The sequence below is a fragment of the Serinus canaria genome, chromosome Z, assembly GCF_022539315.1.
Source record: "Serinus canaria isolate serCan28SL12 chromosome Z, serCan2020, whole genome shotgun sequence".
Taxonomy (NCBI): Eukaryota; Metazoa; Chordata; class Aves; order Passeriformes; family Fringillidae; genus Serinus; species Serinus canaria.
This window is the reverse complement of record NC_066343.1, coordinates 7,660,153-7,682,482: the sequence shown is the minus strand read 5'-3', so window position 1 is coordinate 7,682,482 and position 22,330 is coordinate 7,660,153. Positions and strand designations below refer to the sequence as shown.

Genomic DNA, 22,330 nt, shown 5'->3' with positions numbered 1-22,330 from the left:
GCTTCCAGGAGGTGATGTCAAATTAGCTGAAATGCTGAGGTTCATGTGGCAATCCCTCCTCTGGAAGTGGGCATGGCACAGCCATGCCAACACAGTGCTGGGAGCTAACAGGACCTGTGCCATGGAGATGTACCAAGTTATTTGGAGTTGGCTGAAAATGTCTCAGACATGTTGTTGCAGTGGCAAAACCTTTACAAATGACAAAAATATCCCTAGTCCTAAGGACCATACTGTCCCCAGCTGTCACTAGCAGTGCTGAATAGAGTTGTATGAACAGCATTTTTTTTACTTCTAAATTTTTCTTTCTGTGAAGCTACAGCTGTCAATACTGCAAGGAAGACCAGCTAAGGGGGTATTTTCTAGAAGCATCCTCGGTTATCTCCAGGTACGAAAAGGAGTGCTGGAAAGTTAAAAGGATCATGGTCTGCTCCAACCCATGGTACTCCAAACCTGCTCAGAGGGTGTGAAATGTGCTCCTGTGACTTTATGATGCAGAAACCTTAGTGAGACACTCCTTCACTTGGAACTTCTAACAGGGTCAGTGGAACAATACAGCTCCACATTTCAGCTCAAATGAGGATTACTTTCTCCAGAGGCAGGAAACAAGTTTTGCCACTGTTCACCTGTCACAGAGCCTAAGGGAGCTAACGTCCATCACGTCCACTTTCTCAACATCCCTGTTCTGGCTGTGGAATGTAATTGAAATTGGATGTTTGGGATGGGTAAGGAAAGGCATGAGTTGCAAATGTATCTTGAAAGGATGCTGTAGTCTTGTGCACAAATCCCAGTGAAGGCCAGCATGTGGTTAGAGGAAGGCCAGGTCTGTAATCTGGGTTTTGGCTTGAGATTCTGTGGATTCAAACCCTGGTCGATGTGAACAGTCTGTGCCTGGCACTAGACAGTGCACAGCGAGATCCCACATGTGTTTCTGGAGTATTGCCCACGCTGAGGAAGACACTGTGGTGAGGCTTGTACTCAGCAGCCTTATTTGCTGTACTTTGTCTGAATCAGGGGGAATGAAGGTACAATGAGCATCACAGAGGGGGACTCACAGGATTCCTGGGACAGCTACATTAAATGGCAAAGCGGAGTTGTTTCAGGACACTAAGATCCATCCTAGCACCTGGTTCTAAACAAAAAGTAAAGGTGCAGCACCAATGTGTTTCACAAGCATATGATTCATGAACAATTTAGGAACTTATCTTCCAGTATTTAACCAGTTCCCACAAATTTCTTTGCTGCTAGGGAATGATATGCAGTGAGCATGGCTAAAGTAGTGTGAGCAAGGCAGATTTGACTTTTGTTCTTTGAAGGTGGGGTGATGAAAGGAGGTGGAGAGAATGGATGACTTAACTACTGACCTGTGGGGAAGGGGTCACTTGGGAGACAGTCTCAAATCTAAAGGTCATTGACACAGTGACAAAGGCCTAATCCACCACTTTTCAAGGGTGTAATTGTATTTTTAATACAGCAGGTGCTGAGAGAATCAGAGGGGAGAAGGTGGGTGGAAGAAGCAGCTCAAAAAAGCATTTGGGTTACAGAAGGTAGAGAGATTGCCCTGTGCCCAGTCAATACCTGTATCTGGTTGAATTTATTCACTTTTGTTCTCTCTGAAAGCCATGGGCAGTGTGGTATTTTCCACATGGGTCACAGGATGAGGGAAGAGACGAGAAAGTTGACTCCATGTATCAGAAGGCTTGATTTATTATTATATGATAGATATTATATTAAAACTATACTAAAAGAATAGAGGAAAGGATTTCACTAGAAGGCTAAGCTAAGAATAGAAAAGGAATGAAATAACAAAGTCTTCCCTCAGACCGAGACCAGCCGGACAGGTGATCTGTGATTGGCTCTTAATTGAAAACAGCCTGACGAGGCCAATCACAGATTCCCCCTGTTGCATTCCACAGCAGCAGATAAGAATTGTTTATAGTTTGTTCCTGAGGCCTCTCAGTTTCTCAGGAGGGGAAAAATCCTAAGGAAAGGATTTTTCATAAAACATGTCGGTGACAGGGCAGCATTTTCTTTGCACACTGAGTTGGTCCAATTCTTCTCTGTAAGGAACAGAGCCTCATCCCAATGCATTCTCACTCCACTCCCTTTCCATATGTGCACACAAATGCATACCCCATCCCTCTACAGTTTGTTTCACTGCCTGGGATTGCAAACCCAGCAGAGCAAAAGAGAGGACCCTTGAAGTGATAAACTTCTTTTGGAGAAGAGACTCCTCAGAACTGAGAACCAGAAAGAGAGGCCAAGAGCAGCCAGCCTTTCTTGCGTGCATGTGTCCTGGTGAGTGTCCATGTCACAGAACAGCACAGAAGAGGTTCAGGATGAAGGGCAGGAAGAAGTGGATCTCAGAGACTCCTGTGGATCTCAGTATGGACTGCACTGGGATTCAGATGAAGTCTCTAACTTTTATATTGGCTAGCAATGCAGAGAGGTACTCACAAGCACGGGGCAGCAGAGGTTTTCCATGCACACACCTTTCTGCAGATGGCTGTGAACACAGTACCTTAGATCTAGGGAAGGTCCCTCACTTTCTCTGCAATTCCCTGCTCTACACCTTGAAAGACAGACTCCTAGGTAGCCTAAAACCTTAATGAAAAGCTAAAGGATGACAGCCTGCAGACAGCAAGTCTCCAGGGAGGTGTTCTGCTTCAAATCCTGTCTGTAGACATTGATTAGCATTGATTTTGTCTTGGTGACTGTATTTGGCAAACCCTGGCAGACAGCAGTGCTCAACCCTGGAGCTGAGAAAGGCCAAGAGCAGACAATATTAACTCTGCCTTCAGATCACAGCAGGACTGCCATGCTCTGATACATTGATTTGCAACCAACCAGAACGTAACCTATGGATTCCCTCAGCTCAAGACTTGACAGCACTAAATTCCAGCTTTAAAAAGCTTTACACTTACTGGAAAGACCTGAACTCTCAAGAGGAAACTACAATGCCTAAAAGCATTTTGAGTGGAGGCTACCAGACCTAGTTAACCACAGGATCTCTGACCAGCTGACCGTGACCTGAAATATTTTACTGCCCGTAGGTTAAAAGACATTTCAGAAGGAAGAATCAGGTCCTGCTGAGAGGCTTTGCAGGGCTCTCTGTGGGACTGAATGGCAAAAAGCCAGCTGCCAGTTGAGAGCTTCCTACAGAGAGAGTGAGCTTGGCAGATTGGACTTGCCAAGAGCACTTAGTGCTGGTGCAGCCTGCTTGGGTGGGAAATACTCCCACCACTTGAAAGGGAACTGAAATAACTCAACACTGAAGGGAGCTGCCTGCTCTGGCTCTTCCTCCTGAGCTATGCTGCAAACATTTTCCCCAAATTTCCAGGCACAGAAGAGCAGCCAGCTGCTGTCTGGTGAACATGCCCAGCCACTGTGCTTGGCACAGGACAGCCCAATCTCAAAGGCCACATTTCTGCATAGACATGTGGGATGCAAACAGGTGCTCCCCAGCTCTCAGGTTTAGAAGAAAGTCATGGCAGGTAACTTCAGCACCGTAAGTTTACCTGTCAATTTTGAATAGAATAGCTGAGCAGATACAGAAAACACAAACCAGACATGTCTGTCTTCATATCTTTCTGTCTGTTATCTACTGATCTATGTTACCTTTATAATCTACTTGAAATCAATTTGAGTTCACTTAAGGTGACATGCAAACAAAACTGCACAAATTTTGCCTTTTTAATCAAAATAATTCTCCTTTCAGACTACAGTGTAGGTGAAAACAAGACAGATTGCCAGTGCCTGACATAAACTGGATGGACACTACAGTTGTTGTAGGGACATAGACTTCTGTCTCTGACATGGACAGAGAATCCTGTATATGTCAGCTGCAGAAAACAGAGTAACATCACCTTCTTTCTCTTACATCTAACAAGTAATGCAAACTGCCAGTAATTTGGTAATTCTGAAGTAGTGGCTTCTATTAATCTCAAATATTTCCCTAATATACAGTACAGTGTATGTCTGTTTTGTTCCTGAACCAAAACAGACATACACTGACTACGTGTTTCTAGTTATCAAACATGTTTTCTATGTCCCTTGACAGTACAGCTATAAGTTGCTAAAGAAGAATTTTTAAATTCAAATAAGTGAAAATATTGCTAAAATAATAGTAAAAAAAGTTTCTCTGCTATTTATCACAACTTCATCAGTTAAATATTTCCAGCAGCTCTCTGTGTGGTGCTGTTAAGATAAATCAAACCCAAGACAGCCTTCTTGAAAACTGGAGGTTCAAGTTAGGCAGGAGTTTGTCATAAATACTGCCTCAAAGCTTGACTTACCCTGACATTTATGTTTCTTTTTATCCTGTCTCTCTGAAGTAAGGAAAAACTCTAGGGCTGAGGCTGTCAGTAAGACTCTTGATCTCAAGGGCTCAAGTTGAAACATTTTAGGGTTGCCGTGACTGCTTTTTGGGGTGTTTTTCTTGTAATCTCTGTCCATGAATGCTTTTAAGGTACATCAGAAAGATGAGGTTGACTGGTTAGACAATTCAGCTGGAAGAGCTTGTAGCATAGAAGCAGCCTCAATATATTTTTAAAAACAGGCACCTTCAAGTCATTCAGTCTCAAGTTCCTGAATACACCAGAATATAGAGCCCCCAGCTGCTTTGCAAAGCTGTGGCTACGGATTTGAGTCTTGAGTCCTCTGGGGGCATTCATCTCCTATCATGGGCAGAAAGAGAATCAGGGCAGGCACTAAGGCAATCAAGCAGATTGTTTACTACTCTTAGTAAGGCAAGTCCACCACAGAATATGTCCAGTAAAACCCTCTACAGTCACATACCCTGCCCCTACAGAGTTGGCTTTTTTTTTCTTCCACCTTTATCAGTTTCCTGCAGAAACTCTAAAAGTCTTATATTGATAGGCCAGATTATCAAGATGATCTCTTCTCTATGATGAATAGAAATCAAACTGTTTTTCTCTGTCAGCAAAGAATACATTCTCAGTCTAGACAGTTAAATCAACCTCTCCTCTCCTCTCCTCTCTCCTCTCCTCTCCCTCTCCCTCGTCATCCTTTCAGTGTTCTTACCCTCCCCCCAATTAATTCCTATGCTTTAATACCATCTAAGAGTCCTTAATGAGAAGAGGATCTGCTTGCTACGCAGGTGCAAGTTTTCAGCACCACAGCACAACAGCAATGCCACCCGCTCTGCCCTCCTCAGGGCTTCTCTTTGTGAGCCACTTTTTCTTTTCTTCCTTTTCAGCTCCATGCTGAACAACCCCATGCAGATAATCTGATTATGCTAATTTGTACTTCATGAACCCAAAGTAAGGGGATCTGTGGAGGGTGAGCTGGGCTGGGGATAAGGGTGGTGAGGGCAGGAGAGAGGTTTGGGAGGGGGGGGCAGAGACAATGAGTTCAAGTCAGTTAACAAAAAAAGCTGTCTGTGTTGCCAAACAAAGCACACTCTGGGTAACCCCTTGCTGCTCTTGACAATTTAGAGTGTCCCAAACTGGCCTGCATCTCTGAGCAAAAAAGGGAACACGGAGAATATACAATGAAGGGGCACAATGAGAAGTCTGTTTCCTGTTGAATGTTGCTCTTTTTTTTTTTTTTTTTCCCTCCTTAACTAATCCTTCCCAGTATCTAGTAGTTGAAGTATGGTCCACAAATGGTTTGTCAGGTGGTAGCTATGGCACTAGACAGCTTCTGAGCACACACAACCTCATCTGTCCAGTTAGACTGATGATGCACTTGAAATGTATTGAATAATGGACAGTGACTTTGCAGACACAAGCTCACAACTCTCAGCTTGGACTTGTCCCTCTTCAGGAGCTGATGGAGTCCCAGCTTGGTTTTACATCGTCTTTGTTGCAGCAGGAATTGGTCAGGAAACAACCCTGAGAAAAAAAATATAAAGGGTATGGAAAAAAACATTTTCAAGGTTAAAGCAATCCCAAAACTGTTTGCATTGGCAGGCAATTCCTGAGATCATCTGATCTAGCTTCCTGCTCAAGCCATGTCACCTAGAGTTGTTTGCCCAGGCCTATGCCCATTCAAGTATCTCCACAGATCCTTTGCTATTGCAAGGGAAAATGGGAGAGAGAAGGAAGACAGTTGCTGTGCACTCTGCCTTAAATAGGACAGCTCCCCTTTCTCATGCAGAACAGACTATCTGTTCAGTTCTGAAGCTCTAAGTAGAACACCTCTAGACACCATTTTATAAAAGCAAATGGAGGAGGAAAAATGACTATCCTGAAGATGTCATCTCAGGTCCAGTCTTGGGTTCAGTTTCATTTGCATTAGGGTAGTACATGAAGTTTACCTGATAGGGTAGAAAACATGCAATATCTTGCCAGCACTGCTCTTCTTTATTTGAGATCTCATTTGCTGAATGTGTGGTCCATTACGTACAACAAAATTACAAAATTACACTGTGAATGGAGAAACTCAGCAAAGGAGCAGAAAAAAGGCATCAGAAATGTAAGATTACTAGGTTAAATTCAAGTATAAAGAGATTTTGAAATTGTCAGATATTGATGGAAGCATCTACATTTACTGTATGCATGGAAATGTGCCTTGCTTTTCTGTCTTTTCCCTGGGAGGCAGGGAAGCTTATCAGATGTGATCCAAACCAAACTTTATTTTTATCAGCTATTTCACATAAACAGATCTGATTAAAAAACAATTTTAAATCTGAAACAATCAGCAATCCCAGATCCTGTGGTCCCTAAATGCTAGATGCCAGGAGCTCTTGGAACACTTAAAATCCACTGATGTCTAATGAACTTTAAAGACCTGGGCTTTTGTCTTGCTGATAAATGTAACACAGAAAAACCAGTGAATGCAGCAGGACTTACTGCACAGCAGTAGTTTGATAATGCTTTCTCTTGAGCTACAAGTGGCTACTGGGGATATTTCTCCTCAGAGACACCTTCGGCTCGCAAGCAGTTACTATTAAGCACTCGAGATAGGCCCATGCAAAGCAGAACTCAGTTTACCTCTAGTAGAAAAGTCCAGGCGATAGTGAAGAGGAAGAGAGTGTGTTCTGCCGGAGAGTTAAATCCAGAGTTTATTCCAAGGTATTACAGTTCCGAATCTCAGTACTGCTCCGAACAGACCCCGACCGCATGGCCGCAACGCCTTTTAAGCTCACAGGAAGGTGGGGGGGGGGGGGGAGGACAGGTGAGCCACCAACCAGGTGGGAGGGGGAGGATCTCAGGGAACAATGACATCTGGACAGGCCAATGACCGCAGGCCTGAAGGGCATCTTTTGAACTTCTGCCAATCTCATGATGCCCTTCCTGAAATGTGGATCTTGACACAGTAATCAGGAACTGGGCAGGGGACAGGCAAGGAGGAAGTAGTCACAGCTGAGGGGAAGAACCTAGCTTTACACCACAACAGTTTGAGGCCTCTCATTTGTACTGTTTGAGGTCTTCCTGTATCGTTTTCTTCTCTTCTACAGCAGCTCTTGGGGGAGACCAGGCAAGGATTTGACATAGCAGACAAACAGTTAGCAGCATAACCTTGAGGTGAAGGTCTTGTTCTGTCGCCTTGTTTTTCTCCTGACCTGAGGGATTACCTGCCCCAAACCACTGCTTTTCCTAGCTTTTTTTAAATAGAGATAGTGAGTTACAGTAAGCAAGGATGTTTATTTTGCTACATATATACAGGGAGTTAAATGCAATGGGCTTTGGCCTCATTTGAAACTATTAAGTTATATGAAACTATCAAGTTATATACATATGATGTTAATATGTAACAAGAATATGTGAAGAATATTGCCAGCTGTGATTGATTACAACCTTGAAACTAGCTAGCAATGACTATTATTAACAGTTGTTTTTCCAGAAAAATAAAATTCTGAGCAGTTGAAGGAAGCAAGGCCACAACTATTGCATTGCAGTGATGAAAGGCACAGTAAGTGCATTGGGCACCCAGTCCTGAGAATCAGGTACCTACTGAGAGGACAGGGAGGTGCCCAGTGTTTGTTGGAGCTGAACCACAAGTCAGTACAATCACCAAAAGCTCACTCAGGGGACATTACAGGACAGTGACAGTACAGCACTCCTGCATTACATTGCTGAGGGAAAGTCACAACTGCAGGGAAAGGAATCCTTTGAATCTTGGTTGGATCAACAGAGGGTTGGAGCTTGTCTCAGTCCCATTAAATAATCAGCAAGGGACATACCTAATGATGCAGTAGAGAGATAAACAAGGTAAAAAGAATTAAAGTCTACTCTATAAATCAGCTTCTTTCAGAAAGAATACTGTTAAGGAATAAGATTTACTAAGAAGAGGCCTAGCAGCCAATATTCTAATTTTTGTTAACCTGAATTAAACTCTATGTGAAGTCATGACTGAGTTTACTACTGCAATAAAGATACAAAATACTGGAGTACTTCTTTAATAGACATACAAACACTTTTTGCATACATCCATAGCCTGAAGAACACACTTTTGCCTACTTGTGTGTCCATGACCTAAGGGTAGACACCAGTGACCTCTTGGATAGAGCCAGCAGAACTGGTTACAGCTGCTACAGTCCTAGGCTTTACCTAGGAAAGAACACAGTGCTTCTGCTTCAAAGGCTGCAGGAGAAGAGAAATTTTAAATGGATCCTTAAATACTTGTGAGAATCTAATCTGGCATGAGGGAGGATATATCTGAGGATGATGTAAGTCAAACAACACCACTACTCAGTTTAAAAAACCCCTCAACATTATTTCTGCACTTTGCAATTTAGATTAGCACTAACCAGCATGCAAGGAAGATAAACCAGAGTACTGTTAAGTTAGGAGAAACTTGGCCGTCTGAGCTTCCTATTATTTATTTTCTCATATTTTTTCATAACATCTGAAAGGAGACAGGACCTGACCTTCTGCAGGAAAACTGGAAAAGAAGGAGGGTAACCAGAGTGATGAAGCTGAGAGGTGCAGAAAGGTAGAGGTGGGGCCTGAGTTTATGAGTTATGATTGAAGGCACGCACAAGAAAGGTGACAAAAGTGGAATGAACAGCCAGATTCTCAGAGACAGACAGGAGACTGACAGGTGTACTAAGCCATGAGTAAATGCTGAAGATGCCATGGAGAAAGCAAGAAAAGCAGGCAAGCAGTGGGGAGTGACACTGAAAGAAATATGCAGGGTTGATGAATGTATGGTGCTGGTGAGAGAGGAAACAGGAAAACGCTCTAGAAGATCAAAGTAAGCAGCTTGATGGGGATAAAAAACTGCTGGAAAACAGGGAAACAAGGCAGAAACAGGGAAACAAAGCAGAAAACTGCAGAACAGAGCAATAATTTGTTTAGAAGGAGACAGCAGTGTGGCACATGGCTAGAAATCACAAATGTGGTAGGCTGAGAGCAGACAGTGGAAATGGCCATTTCCATATTTGACAAAGATCACTATTTTCATCTGACTTGATTTTGATCCACAGGCTTGAGTTTGAGAGATCTTAGAAGATAAAAAAACTTAACCTAATAATTCATAAGAAGAGGTAATTCCTAATTTCCTGAATTGGGGAAGAAGAGTAAGAGTTTTGAGGCATACTGATGAAATACACTAAAGAAGTTCTCCTCCTTTTTTCCCCCCTAAGGCACTAATACACTAAAGAAGTTCTCCTCCTTTTTTCCCCCCTAAGGCACTATTTGAACTCCAGGCCACTGCCTGTAGGACCTCAACAACCATTACAAAATAAAACACTAAATAAACATATCTCACATTAGGCAGCAACTTCACCAGCTAAACTTCCATGCTAAGCACACAGACCTTTTTTTCCTTTCAAACACAAGAATTAGCATAATCCCACTGAAAAGTACTCTGGAGAATGTGCAAGTTGGGTAACTATTCAGCAGGTGTTTACAGTGGGGTTTTTTAAGGTCAGGATAACATTCCTTGGGCAAGAGAGTCAGTTCAGGCTTGTGCTTTGATTTCACATTGAGCTTTCCACTTATACAACACAACAGTCCATCTTTAAAATTCTTATATGCACACTGTGCTGTTCAGCTCTCACTATTAGCCTGCTCCCAATTTATGAAGAAAGGGATACCTGTTCTTCCAGTTAAAATCAGGAAAACACAAAAAATTGTTTCTCACACACACTAACACAGATACAGGTGTACCTAGCTTACACACTAATACCATCAGCTCACACTGACACATTTTTCTCAGCATCTGTACACTTGGCTCAAGGATGAGCAGATTTATTTCAGGTGTTTTATCCCCTGCTGTCTTTAAATTATTGCTGAGATATCCAGAACAGCTAGAAGTTGATAAAATTTTAAGTTTTCTTATTTGTTACTCTACTTTTATTATGCAGACTGCGTTCTGTGGTCTGATTTCTCTCTGGTGGCTTCCTCTCTTCTCTGCTGTGCTAAGATGTCACCCTGAACACACAGGAATCTCTCCCTGATCACCAGCAGTCTTAGAGAAACTGCTGCTCTTATTTCCTGCTGGAGCTGGAGGTACAAAACTTATCATTGTTTAAATTGTGGTGGTTAACATGCTTTCCCACCTCACTGCCATGAGATCCACCTCCACACCAGCTACCTCTGTGTTGTTTAACCCCAGTCACCAGCCAAGCCCCACACAGCCACCCTCTCACTCTCTCACCAATGGGACTGGGGAGAGAATTGGAAGGGTAAAAGCTCACAGGTTGGGATAATGACTGTTTAATGAGGGAAGCAAAAGCTGCTCACACAAGCAGAGCAAAACCAGGAATTAATTGCCTGCTTCCCATGGTTGGGCAGGTGTTCAGCCATTCTCAGCAGAGCAGGGTCCCATCACACAGAACAGTGACTTGGGAGGTCAAATGCCATCACTCTAAATGGCCCCCCTTCCTTTCCCCCCCACTTTATACACTGAACATGATCTCACATGGTCTGGAACATCCCTGGGGTCACCTGTCCCAGCTGGGTCTCCTCAGCCTGAGGAGGAGCAAAGCCCTTGGCTCTGTTCAGTCAGCAATAACAAAAACATCTCCACACCAGCCTTGGGGAAGGAAATTAATTTTACCCCAGCCCAAACCAGCACAACTCTGCCTTGGAGAGCAACACTTCAGGTGTAGTGACAGTGCAGCATTATGTATTTGAGGACCTAACTAAAATTTGAAAATTCAGTCAGGTACTGCTGATCTGCTGCAAAATAGCACCAATAGAGGTATCACTGCTGGCATGTTAAAGAACTTGGGTATCCCTACACAAGTTGCAGGCACAGACGTGGCTGCAGTGCAGATGTCGCTGGCCAAAACTGCGACCTTTTTTTGCGACACTGTAGGTTCCTTGCGGTCACTGCCATTTTAATTTCCCTCCTCCTTCTACGATCACGCACGAGACAGCCTGAGTAGTTTTCCCTGCCTAGCAATGAAACGGATGCCACTCGGTGGGGATAAACCAGTACTGCAAGAAGTGAAAAAGACTACATCGTTTTAAATCCTGTCAGTAGCTCCGTGGCTGCAGCTGCAGGGACACAGAGGGCCCTGCTCAGTAGGAAACAAAATTACGCTGAACTCATTTCTGCTACAGAATGCAGCTTACTAATGTTTTATGTCTCATTACCTATAACCCGGGGCAAGTTGATATTCTGCTCTAGAAAACAAACTCTGGTTTCTGAGTCTGCATGGCAGGAAATGAGAATTAGATCTGTAAATGACAAGGTAAGAGATCACTTTGACTAAATTAGGATCTCTTCAAGTAGATGAAATGAAGATGGAAATGGCCAAGAAATAGAAATGAGGTCCATGCACATGGGTCAATTCTCAGGGAGCAAATGAGTTACTGGATGCACAGAAAGGGAGAGACATTGAGAATAGGAAATTATTCTGTGAATATGGTCCTGATAAATGGCAAATCAATGAAAATAATAGCTCACTATTCATAACAAGCTGAAATTATTCTGGGAAAAGTTCAAGTGTTTGCTATGTTGAGTGGCATAGACCTTTTCCCCAGAATGACTCTACAATTTCAGTTATTTCCTGAAATTACTTATTGGCAGGCAAAGAACAAGTTCAAGAGCACCTGTGAAAGCTGCACATCTTCTGACTGCTTTGCTTAACTTCACCATACAGCATGCAAAACTTGGAGGCTTTAGGAGTTCTTTTCACCAGCATGTGGGAGCTGAATGCAAAAGACAGAAACAGTTCAGGGAAAATTTAGTAGGGAAAACCAGCCAAAAATGCACAAACTAGTAAACTGAAGGGAGCCTGTCAGAAAGATGGGGGAATGGTTTAATAGTGAAAGAATAGATCTAGATAAGATATGAGGAAGAAATTCTTCGTTGTGAGGGTGGTGAGACCTGGCACAGTACTTCAAGGACTGAAAAAGAGAAGCTGTGGCTGCCCCACTCCTGGAAGAGTCCAAGGCCAGGCTGGATGGAGCTTGGAGAAAACTGGGATTGTGGAAGGTGTCCTTGCCCATGAATGAGCTTTAAGGTCCCCTCCAACCCCAGCCATCCTGATTACATGAATTTCCTTCAGATCCTCCGAGTCTGGTGAACAAAGAAAAAGGAAATGTCACGTATATTGGAGTTAGTAGGTCTTCGAAAATGTTTCACTTGGGTAGCTCACGAGCAAACTGGTTTTGCTGAAAATACTATGGGATTGGTGCAACATTGGATATAGAACTCTAAGGAGGCAAAGTTAGCCCTCACTGTCAAAATGGATGTAAAGATGCATTAAAGCGTTTCTGCTGAGCTCTGGCAGCACCTGGTATACATTAATAACCTCAGTAACTGATGAATAGACGGCATTAAACTGCAAAAGCCCACATGTGGAACCGACCGTATACGCTGGAAATGCTCTTGACGAGCTTCAGAAATATTCAGCAGGAAACAAAAAAAAAAAAAAAAGAGAAAAAACAATGTATCAAGGTAAGTGTAGCGACCTGAGAAGAAGGGGCGCAGGGAAGCAGCACAAACGCATCAGAGGCTCTGAGGGGGGCCACAACCGACCTCAAGCCGTGCATGGGACAGGACTATCAGCTTTTGGACCAAAAAAAGGCAGACAAAAGGCAGGATAGGCACCTCGGAGAGCGGAGCGGCGGGTCTGAGGGAGGGACGGCCCCGTGAGGCGCCGTGCCCGCCCCGCCCCGCCCGCCCCGCCCCGCGCTGACGGCGGCCGCGAGCGGCCAAGCCGCGTCCTGAGGGCACTCCCGTCTCTCTCGTCCCGAGCAGCCGCTCCGGGAGCTTCGTGCCCGGCGATGGAGCTGTGGCAGGTGCCGCTGAGCTTCTCCCGCCTCCGCATGTTCCCTTTCTTCGACCTGGCGCATTATGTCGCCTCCGTCCTGGCGCTGAAGGAGCAGCGGGGTGAGCGGGGCGAGACGGGACGGGGCGGACACTCCACACCCCCATGGCAATCCCGGTGTTCCCCGTGGTCCCCCGGCCCTGCGGGCCGTGTGTCCCGGCAGGGGGAGGATGCGGCCCCGAGGGGAGCCGCCGTCCCCGTTACCCCGTGGCCGTGCAAATGGGATTGTCTGCCGCCTGCATTAGCCCGTCTGTCCATAAGTGTTGTCTCACTGCCCGCAAAAGACACTCAGCCAAGCTTTTCTCGCTTTCCAGAACTTAAGAGGCGCTGGCGAAATCAGCCAAGAGTTTTGTTGGAAAGCTTTTAGTTTATAATTCAGTTGTTTGTTTGCTTGTTTCAGTTTTGAAGTCTGGAGTAAAAGGGCTGAGGCCCCTCGAAGTTGGGTTTATGGGTTTATGCAGAGAATGTGTGTGCGACAGGCCAGTATCTCTCTGCCCAGAGCTGCGTCTGAGAGGAGAGATTAACTAGACTTTACATCTTTCACACACCCTGTTTGGCAGGGCTTTGTTAAGGCCTTTCTGTCTTGTAGGAAACAGCTCGGGACTGTCCTGGGTAGGTCCTGTGCCAGTGGCTTGTCAGCGTTGTACCCTGCAGATTGTATAGTGAATTTAGCAAAGCTTTCCACTTCCACTAACAAGGTTTTGTATAAGAGAACCTCACGGCACTTCAGTCTGCATGCTGTCTTCCAGAAAATCATTTACACTGTGTCTGTTAACCCCAAGCCTTTTTTTTTTCTTTTTTTTTTTTTCCTTTGGGTGTCACAAATGTGACGGTAGCCTTGTTTCAGTGTTTCGAATTAAGCTACTTGTGGTGTGGGTTTAGACATGTTTACAGTAACTGTGCTTCCCAGGTGATAACTGTGTGGGGAAACTGAGCTGGCTTTTGGGATTATAGTGCAAATTTGGGAGCTGCTGCTTGCCTCAGATTTCTAGGGCTCTGCACTATTTGTTTAGTGAGAGCTTGTTCTTTGGTCCCTTCCTAAGTCTTCCAAGGTGAATTTTGACCATCTGCTGAGGAAATGCACTTAACAGACTGTGAAGACTGCTATAAAGTGCTTATGCATTCTAGTATCTTCACCAAACTTTGTTAATGCTGCTAAAATTTTTAACGGGTGCTGGGCTGTGGCATTGTGTAATGTGTTGGTTCCATTTAGAAAGGAACTTTCTGACATTATCATGCAATACTTTTAAACTTTCCTCTGAAAGAAGGAAAGTTTAAAAGTATTGCATGATAATGTCTCATCCTCTTCTTTCCACCTGAAGAAGAGGATGAGAGGCCTCTTTGCACAGTTTTAGTGAGACAGCACTTATGGAAAGTAAAATTGCTGTCAGAAGTCTGGTCAGATACATATTCCAATTTTTTTTTTTTTCTTCTTGGCTTAATAGCTGGTAGTTCAGAACTCCTGAGTATTTTCTAATAGTTGGAATTAATAACTGTAATCCAGGTGACTGCCTGCTGGCCTGTTTCTCAGTTCCCAAGTGATTTGAACTGAGTGTTAAATCATAACTGAAATAGCAGTTATTATGAATACTCAGGATGAATATATTATTGTTGATTAATGCTGTCTAGGCTTTATGTTCTTTTTGGAAACTTACAACAGCAGCTATATTTGACAGAGAAATTACAGGATAGCCTTGAGTGCCTGGTGGTGTAAGAAGTATGTGGTCAAGTTACAGCCACATTTATTTTATCCCGGATTACTGTCTCATTAAAATACCAACCCATCCCCGCTGCTTAAAATCAGATTCAGTGTGGGCATTTGGATCATGGATGGGTGCACACTAACTGGGTCTTTTCCAATCCTCCTAGCCAGGCTTTCTTGCTCACTTGTGACTGGCAAACTATAGCAGTGACAACCAGCTTGTTGCTTTCTCCATGTTTTAAAAGAAGAGTTCTTAGAGATTAGTGCTTTGATGATGTCTTAGGAATTGCTTGCTTGTAACTCCAGCCAACTGCAGAACTGGCAATTTTCTTTTTTGGGATGGAGGACAGCAAAAGGTGTTGATGGTTGAGGATGTGTCATATTTGATTTGTTCTTGACATTTTTCTATGATGTGTTTGATGTGATTTCAAGAGAAATAATTTCTTCAGCATAGTTTTGCTCTGTTAAGCCTGACTCTATAAAACCTTTATCTTGACTTATGATATTCTATGTGCTAGAATGGGGTACTAGAAAAAATATGTACAAATCCTCCTGGTGTGCTCACTTAATGTGTGTGTAATATGCATTATTGCCTATTTGGAATGTGCAGAGAAGTTTAAAACAGATATAATCATATTGACAGAAATAGTTGGTTAGTAAAGGTTTGGTTGGTTTGTTTGTTTGTGTATTTGTGTGTGTTTGTTTTGGTTTTTTGTTTTGTTTGGGGTTTTTTGAGGTTTTTTTCCCTTGGTTTTGTTTATTTGCTTTTAATGTTACTGTTGTTCAGGAACAATTCTTAAAACCATATTCAAAATTAGTCCTTGTGTTTTGAGACCTTTCCTTAACTTTCAGAAATGTACATCTGCAGGGCTGGTGGCCTTCTGGCAGATCCACCATTGCATGGTTGTGTGATGCCTCATTAATTTTAGAGGATGCATCAGAGGACAAATATAAATGACCACTTTGTATAAAAACATGTGACCTACTTAAAACTGAATTTGTCTTCTGAAAGGCTACACCCTAGTAATAATTTAAGTAGCAATGCTGAGATGATCTTTAAAGTAGTATAAACTTTTTTTGCCTCGTTTTCTGTATTGTGTATATTCCTTGTTAGGAAGCTGGTATGAATTGTTAAAAACTGGCATTTGAGCCATTTCTAGTGCTGACCAACAGAAACATCTTGAAGTGCAATAGAGGTTCCACTTTCTTGACTTTTTATTTGTAAAATGAATTAATTTACCTGCATTGTTGTGGGGCCTACTGGTGGACGGCAATCTGGATGTGCCCTCAAAACTGAAAACCATTTGCTGCTAGTTGTGGGGCAGAGGAAGTGTGGAGAAGCTGGTGATTGTTGGAAGGCAGGAGAATGGATCTGAAGAGAGAACAGAGATCTAATTTTAAAACTACTCCAAAGGTAGTAAGCACGAGCTGTTAATAATTTGCAAGTGTCTTAACTTGGAGCACCAGGTACTGCAGTTTGAATAATCAATTGCAAAATAGTTAAAAATAAAAGAGATGTTATTTTGTATTCCAGTATTTTGTAATGCTTAGGAGTGTTCATTTTTATAAATTGGCTGTTTTATGGGCATTTAGATAGTGCTGAAGTACTTGATATCTATGCCAGCACTAAAACTGGAATAGTCTTGTTAATGATTGAATGAATTTAAAGTGCTGTATGCTTTTTTAAATGTTTGAGTCTCTCATCTTTGGTAGGAGCTTGTTTTCCCACAGAAGTGCCTGATAAACCACAGCTTCTACTTTGAATTGGGAACAGATGTCAAATTTCATTTTGGGGCAGACAGTAGTGCTTTTGTGAACTTCAGCCTTTGGACTATGGAAAATTAAACTTGTTCAGGCAAACAGCTCAGAATCAGTGTAAAGGGACGCTTTGGCAACACTGAACTCTTAAAGTGGAAGGAAATAGTCAAAACAACTACTTGAGGATATTTCTAGCTTTGGTAAAATATTGTTTTCCTCTGAAAATGGTGAATACTTCCCATTACCTCCAGTATAGTCTTTTAATAATATGTACTCTTTTTGGCATAGTTAACTTGCTTTTTAAAATGATAGTTCATTTTAAAGATGATGAAATAAACCAAACTATAAACCTTTTAATAATAAGGGAAATTTACCTTTATTATTATAGTTCAAGGTAACCTTCTCCCCCCACTCTGCCTTCAAGAGTGCAGGTGAAAATGATTTGATAATTACCTTGGATGCAGTTTTCATTTTGGCCGGCAATCACAGCAGGATATTACCAGAAAAGAAGAGAAAACAGTTGTCTTGAATTCTTGGAACACTCAAAATCAGAAATGGAATTCCTAGAATAACCTTCCAAATGTCAGCAGTCCTGTTTAGATTAGCCACTTAGGGGTTTTTAATACAAATTTGAAAGCAGGTGTGTCCCTGTGTCAGGCTGTTAGCAGCAAGACCTCACTGCTATGCTCTGGAAGCTTTTTCTTCTTGGTACCTAGATATAACAAGCTAATGCACAAAAGATATTCAGAGAACACTTTGTGTCAGCCTTTCACTTCTGTTTAGGAGCTTAAGTTAAAGTCACCATACCCTGAGGTTTGTATTTCTGGAAAATTTACCTGTGAGAGCCTGCTGATCGCTGGAGGATTTTTCATTACCTGAAGGAACTAAATTGAAAAATACTGACCTTTAAAACCTGATGTTATTCTCCAGTTTTCATTTCTGTTTATGCAGAATGTTATATGGTTTGGTTTTTTTTCCCCCCCAGGAGTTGTGGAAGTGTCGGTCCGAAGTCCCTTGGCCTGCTGGTTTAGTGCAATGCTTTATTGCTTTGGGGGTTCTGTTTTGTCTTCCTTGATGCTTGGTGAACCTCCAGTAGCATTTCTGGCAAAGACCATAAATATTCTACTGGCATCCTCAGTCTGGTAAGCAGCCACAGTTGGGTAAGATGAGTGATATTGGCTCTAAGGACGCTGTATATTGTACACTGATACTGTACCATCAAGGTAAAAGTGTTGTGGATTTGGATGCTGTCTCTTCATCCCGGATCATTCTCTATGATCCTGTTGTCTGGGAACAGAGAGCAACTCTTACAGCCTGTTGTGTAACCAAGTGCTCTGTTGCTAGATTAGACTTGCCTTAGGTTTATTTAATATTCCTGGTCAAAGAGCTGCAAACATTACTTTTTAATAAAGTTATTTCGTTGCTGATTTACTGAATATAGGTATGTCATAAATGGAGTCAGGTTTTTAAAAAGTAGATCTTGAAGACCAAAGCCCGGCTGGTGTAAAAATTTTGGCTTTTCCCGTAACTGAGGTTCCAAGACGCATCTTTCCTCCAGTTCCTACTACAAGACACTTTTTTTTTCTGTATTTCATTCCGTCCCAGATGGGTAGATGTTGTGGTGGGAGACAGTAGCTAGCTGAATTGTATGATTGAATCAAGTATTAGGCATTTTGGCCTGCTTTTCAGTAAAAAAAAAATATTCTGGAGTTATTTTCATATGAATGTGGTCTTCCACTGGAGTTCATTTGCTCCAGAAAGTGATCTTTGAAGAAAACTTCAAACTTAACAGAAATTATGAGCAGCAGTGGGGTTTTGAGTTTAGAAACTTCAGTCACTATATTTGGATAGTCTGGCCTGCTTAAAATTTTTTAGTTTCACATGCCCCATAAGTTTTACAATTGCAAATTCATGAAAATGAAAGCAAGTGTTTCTATCTGTCTGGGTATATGTATTAGTTTTATGGTCTTTGTGTTGCAGTAGAAGATGACATATTTAATTTGGTGAAATTAACAACATGTATTAATAGTAAGTTATTAACAGAAGCTGCCTGTTGTTGTGTTAGTCTGATGTGGGCAGACTGATTGCTAGTTTCAAGTGACTTGAACTAGGAGTATGCTTGAAGAGAGCAGGATTTCTGTTTAACTCACCGTGGTCAAATATGATTTGCTGTGCCCAAATTAAAGGAGGTTTTAGTTAGGAGCTGTGAACATTACAAAACCTTTTAAGCTTCCAGCTTTACTAAGTCCCCTCTTCCTGAGGGTAGTGACCTTAATTCCTGGTCCCAGATCGTGCAAAATGGAATTCCTCAAGCCACACTTGGGGCTGGAAAGTGAGTGGAGTTGTGCCGGGCTTGAGGAATGCTCCTGAATAGTCTGTAGGACAGCGGCATCTACTGTTAGCAGAGATTACAGGCAGGAATGCCGTGGTGGGCCTTCAGGGCCAGCCTCAGTCTTGTCACCAGTACTTCAGGGTCCTAAACCCACATTCTGCAGATCTAAATTAATTCTGGTGTGAGCTGTCTGGGGAGTAGGTGGCTTAAATGGCTTTTTGCAGTAGCCTGTAAAATACATCCTCTCTCTAAGTCTTTGGCTTCATATCAGCTGAAGCCTGGTTGCATACAGGGCATCTGACTTTGCAATAAGAGATAAAGGGAAGGGCCTCAGAAAGTCTTGGTAGGCAGGATTGGGATCAAAAACCTTAAAGCAAGAGGCAGTGTCTTTTTTTTTTTTTTTTTTTAAGAAAACAAGATTTATCCTTCTTTTTAAACACTTTCGCTGCTCTTACGCAATTATTACTCTTACTCCGGTGCTGAAATAATCTACTTAAGATAACTTAAGCAAGCTACTTAGTCTTGTTTGAGTTTTTGTGAATATCTCAGTAACTGAACTGAATTTTATTTATTATTGAAGACATATAAAACACTACCTAATCTAATATTTTAAAATTTACTGTCACTTAGGATTTAAATGTTAGCCATTTTTACTTGGTTTTAAAAGCAAGTTGATCAAAGATATTTTGTGTAGCGTTCTTTCAATGCTTTGAATAAAAATGTGCTTGTAATTGACAAGCTGGAAAAGCTAGAATTGGTGAGTACTAATATGTTAATGTGTTTAAAAATAGCCATGCATTTCATGTAGTACATTAACTAGTGGAGGCATTCTTGCTGAAGTTATATAATTCCAGGTACCTACAGTCTGGAAGCAGAGAGTCAGCATTTAATTTACCACCCTGTTGTAGTCCTATTAAAAAAAAATAATCCCAAACATAAAACCAAAACAAAACAACCCCCTACACAGAACTAAACAAAAAATAACTCACAAGATAAACTCAAACCACACAAAGTCACTCAGATACCACTTTAATGACTTGAATTATAAAAATGTGATTTTTAAGGTGTAGAACAATTGGAAAAATGTACAGCTGTTTCACATGGACTTCAGCAGATTCTTCTCTGTGACAGTGAGGCAGTAATGTTTGGTTTTGGTGCAAGAACTCAGGCATGCTCAGAAGCTTTCCAAATTTGTTCCGAGATGTGTACCACGAGACTTTGAGTTGTCAGTAGTATATTAAGCATTGCTAGTCATATTCCAAAATTATCTTTAGAGATTATGAAAAGATAATTCCTTAGCAAAATTCTGGCTAATGTTTTCTTTCTGTTGATTTTCAGGTATCTAGTGTTTTACTGCCCAGAGGACATATTCTGCCGCTGCTTTTCCTTTCTGCCTCTTCGTCTTCTGGTGGCAGGAATGAAAGAAGTGACAAGGACTTGGAAGATCACAGATGGCATTGCTCATGCAGACGTTGTCTACAAAGATGCCTGTCTTATCATGGTGGCTGTGGGCTGGGCCAGAGGTAACATGCACAGCATCTTGTTCTGAGGGTTTGGGGTTTTTGGGGTGGTGTTTAAATATCTAGCCCCTCAGCAGAACTGTAGCACCATCCTTGCTGTGCTGGGTATGGTAGTCCTGATGCAGTCTGATGTCCCCTGAAGGAAGAAGCCTGTGCTGCAGATTTTCTGCCTGCATTAAGGGTGACATTGAAGGACTTGGAGGGGAGTTCCCTTCAGAAGGTCTTAGGAGAGCTTGCAAGATGGGTAGTTGATGGCAATAAAGAAGTTAATCTTCTGTGTAGCTGTTGCTGAACTTTCCAACAGCGTTATTGCCTCGGAGCTGAGTCCTTGCATGAGGCTGGAGAACTAGGTATTTTAAGTCTTTAGGTTGTAACCATTACTTGGTTTTAAACATGGGGATAACCCTTGTCACTTGCCTGCCATTTAGAATTCTGGAAGCCTCCTTCCTGACAGCTATCTTTGCAGTCACACCAGGGTCACTTCAGAAAGTAGCTGTGCAGCTCCTGTTTCTGCTTGGTTCTGTGCTGCTGTGGAAAGCAACACGTGTGAATGTGATGATTGCATTAGTTCAGATGCTGTCACTTACAGGCAGACCTAAGCCTGTTGCTGAGTGTCTCAGCCTCTGAGGTCCTGTGGCTGTTGTTTGAGTCTTGTTTGTGTCAGAGGCTGGATTAAGTCTTTTTAAGTCTGGGCTTTGGTGCCACATTTAGCACCTGGTGTCATGAGTTTTTCTGGGAGCAATGGCATGTTAATGGTAGCAGTCAGTGGAAACTTGCTATAAATTTCTGCAATTTCAGGTGCTGGTGGTGGCTTAATTTCCAACTTTGAGCAGCTGGTGAGAGGAGTGTGGAAACCTGAAACCAATGAGCTCCTGCAGATGTCCTAGTAAGTTGTTTTTTTTAAACTGCAACAAGTTAGCTGTTGTTTTGCTGGTTCCTTGTGTAGATGCTTACTTTCAGTGGTTGAAGCCCAAAAAAACCCAAAAACCAACAAACCATTAGGACATATTTGTACTCTGTTTTGGTGTGTGTCCTTTGAAAGATGGGACAATGAACTTTGGGACTTTTAGAAGATGTTTTAATCATTTTGTGCTCACAGCCCAAGAGCTGCAAATGGGAAGAGAAGTCAAAAAAACTTGTCAGAAAGTAGTAAGGACCTGGAGGGGAGTTGCTAGAAATCAGTATTGGCTCAGTTTGTCTTACAGGGACATGGTCTTCTGTCCAAAATGAAAGCACAGTGGTACTAGAAATACACAAGGGAATTTTGATGTATGTTCTGAGCATCACTAAGATGGCTTCCTTTGAACAGTGTCACTCTTACTTTTGCTGCCAGTGCTATTTTCCTCCAAAGACATCAATTATTTGAGAAGGTACAAATTGGTTATTCAGTATAGCAGAAATGACCTGCAAGATGGGAAAAGTTACTTCTCTTGCAGAAGCAAAGAATGAGGAATATTACATGCCTCCTGGTTTTCTCTGTAAAATGAGAATTGAAACAGGCTGGAAAGCCACAAGCTATTATTGTAAGTCAAGATAAGGTCACTGTGATAATTTCCTAAAATTCTTTTGATCTTTCCCAGGTTACAGTCAGGTCTTTAAAAATAATAATTTTATTTTTTTAAAAAGCTATCTTGCTTTTCAGCAGCCACTCCTGGACACAGAATAACAGGAGAGATATTTGTAGCCTTCTCTTTGGCAATATTTCAACTTTTTGTGGATTGTGTTAGTTGTTGGCTTTTTCTGAAATTCTAAGTATTTAGAATTTCTCTCTCTTGTCAGTGCCTAAATGGCAGTCTTGAAAGTAAACTTCCAGAAGAAAAGGACTG

The 22,330-nt window shown here is 42.2% G+C and overlaps 1 protein-coding gene and 1 long non-coding RNA gene across 4 annotated transcripts in view; one reads left to right on the top strand and one right to left on the bottom strand.

Annotated features, from left to right (window-relative positions):
* Positions 1 to 1,686: 1,686 nt before the first annotated feature.
* LOC127061090 (uncharacterized) lies at positions 1,687 to 7,102 on the bottom strand. The gene is made up of 2 exons (XR_007780543.1): positions 6,954 to 7,102; positions 1,687 to 5,852 (listed from the first exon to the last, which is right to left on the bottom strand). It is a non-coding gene; the product is annotated as an uncharacterized LOC127061090 (long non-coding RNA).
* A 5,942-nt stretch (positions 7,103 to 13,044) lies between these two features.
* The window catches only part of TMEM38B (transmembrane protein 38B), a 50,835-nt gene continuing 41,549 nt past the window's right edge, over positions 13,045 to 22,330 (top strand). For all 3 annotated transcript variants that reach the window (XM_018923317.3, XM_018923318.3, XM_050986819.1), the window contains exons 1-4: positions 13,045 to 13,254; positions 17,638 to 17,794; positions 20,323 to 20,507; positions 21,303 to 21,390. In XM_018923317.3, the coding sequence (XP_018778862.1) occupies positions 13,149 to 13,254; positions 17,638 to 17,794; positions 20,323 to 20,507; positions 21,303 to 21,390 (536 nt within the window). In that variant the 5' untranslated portion in view covers positions 13,045 to 13,148. The remainder of the gene's footprint in view (positions 13,255 to 17,637; positions 17,795 to 20,322; positions 20,508 to 21,302; positions 21,391 to 22,330) is intronic.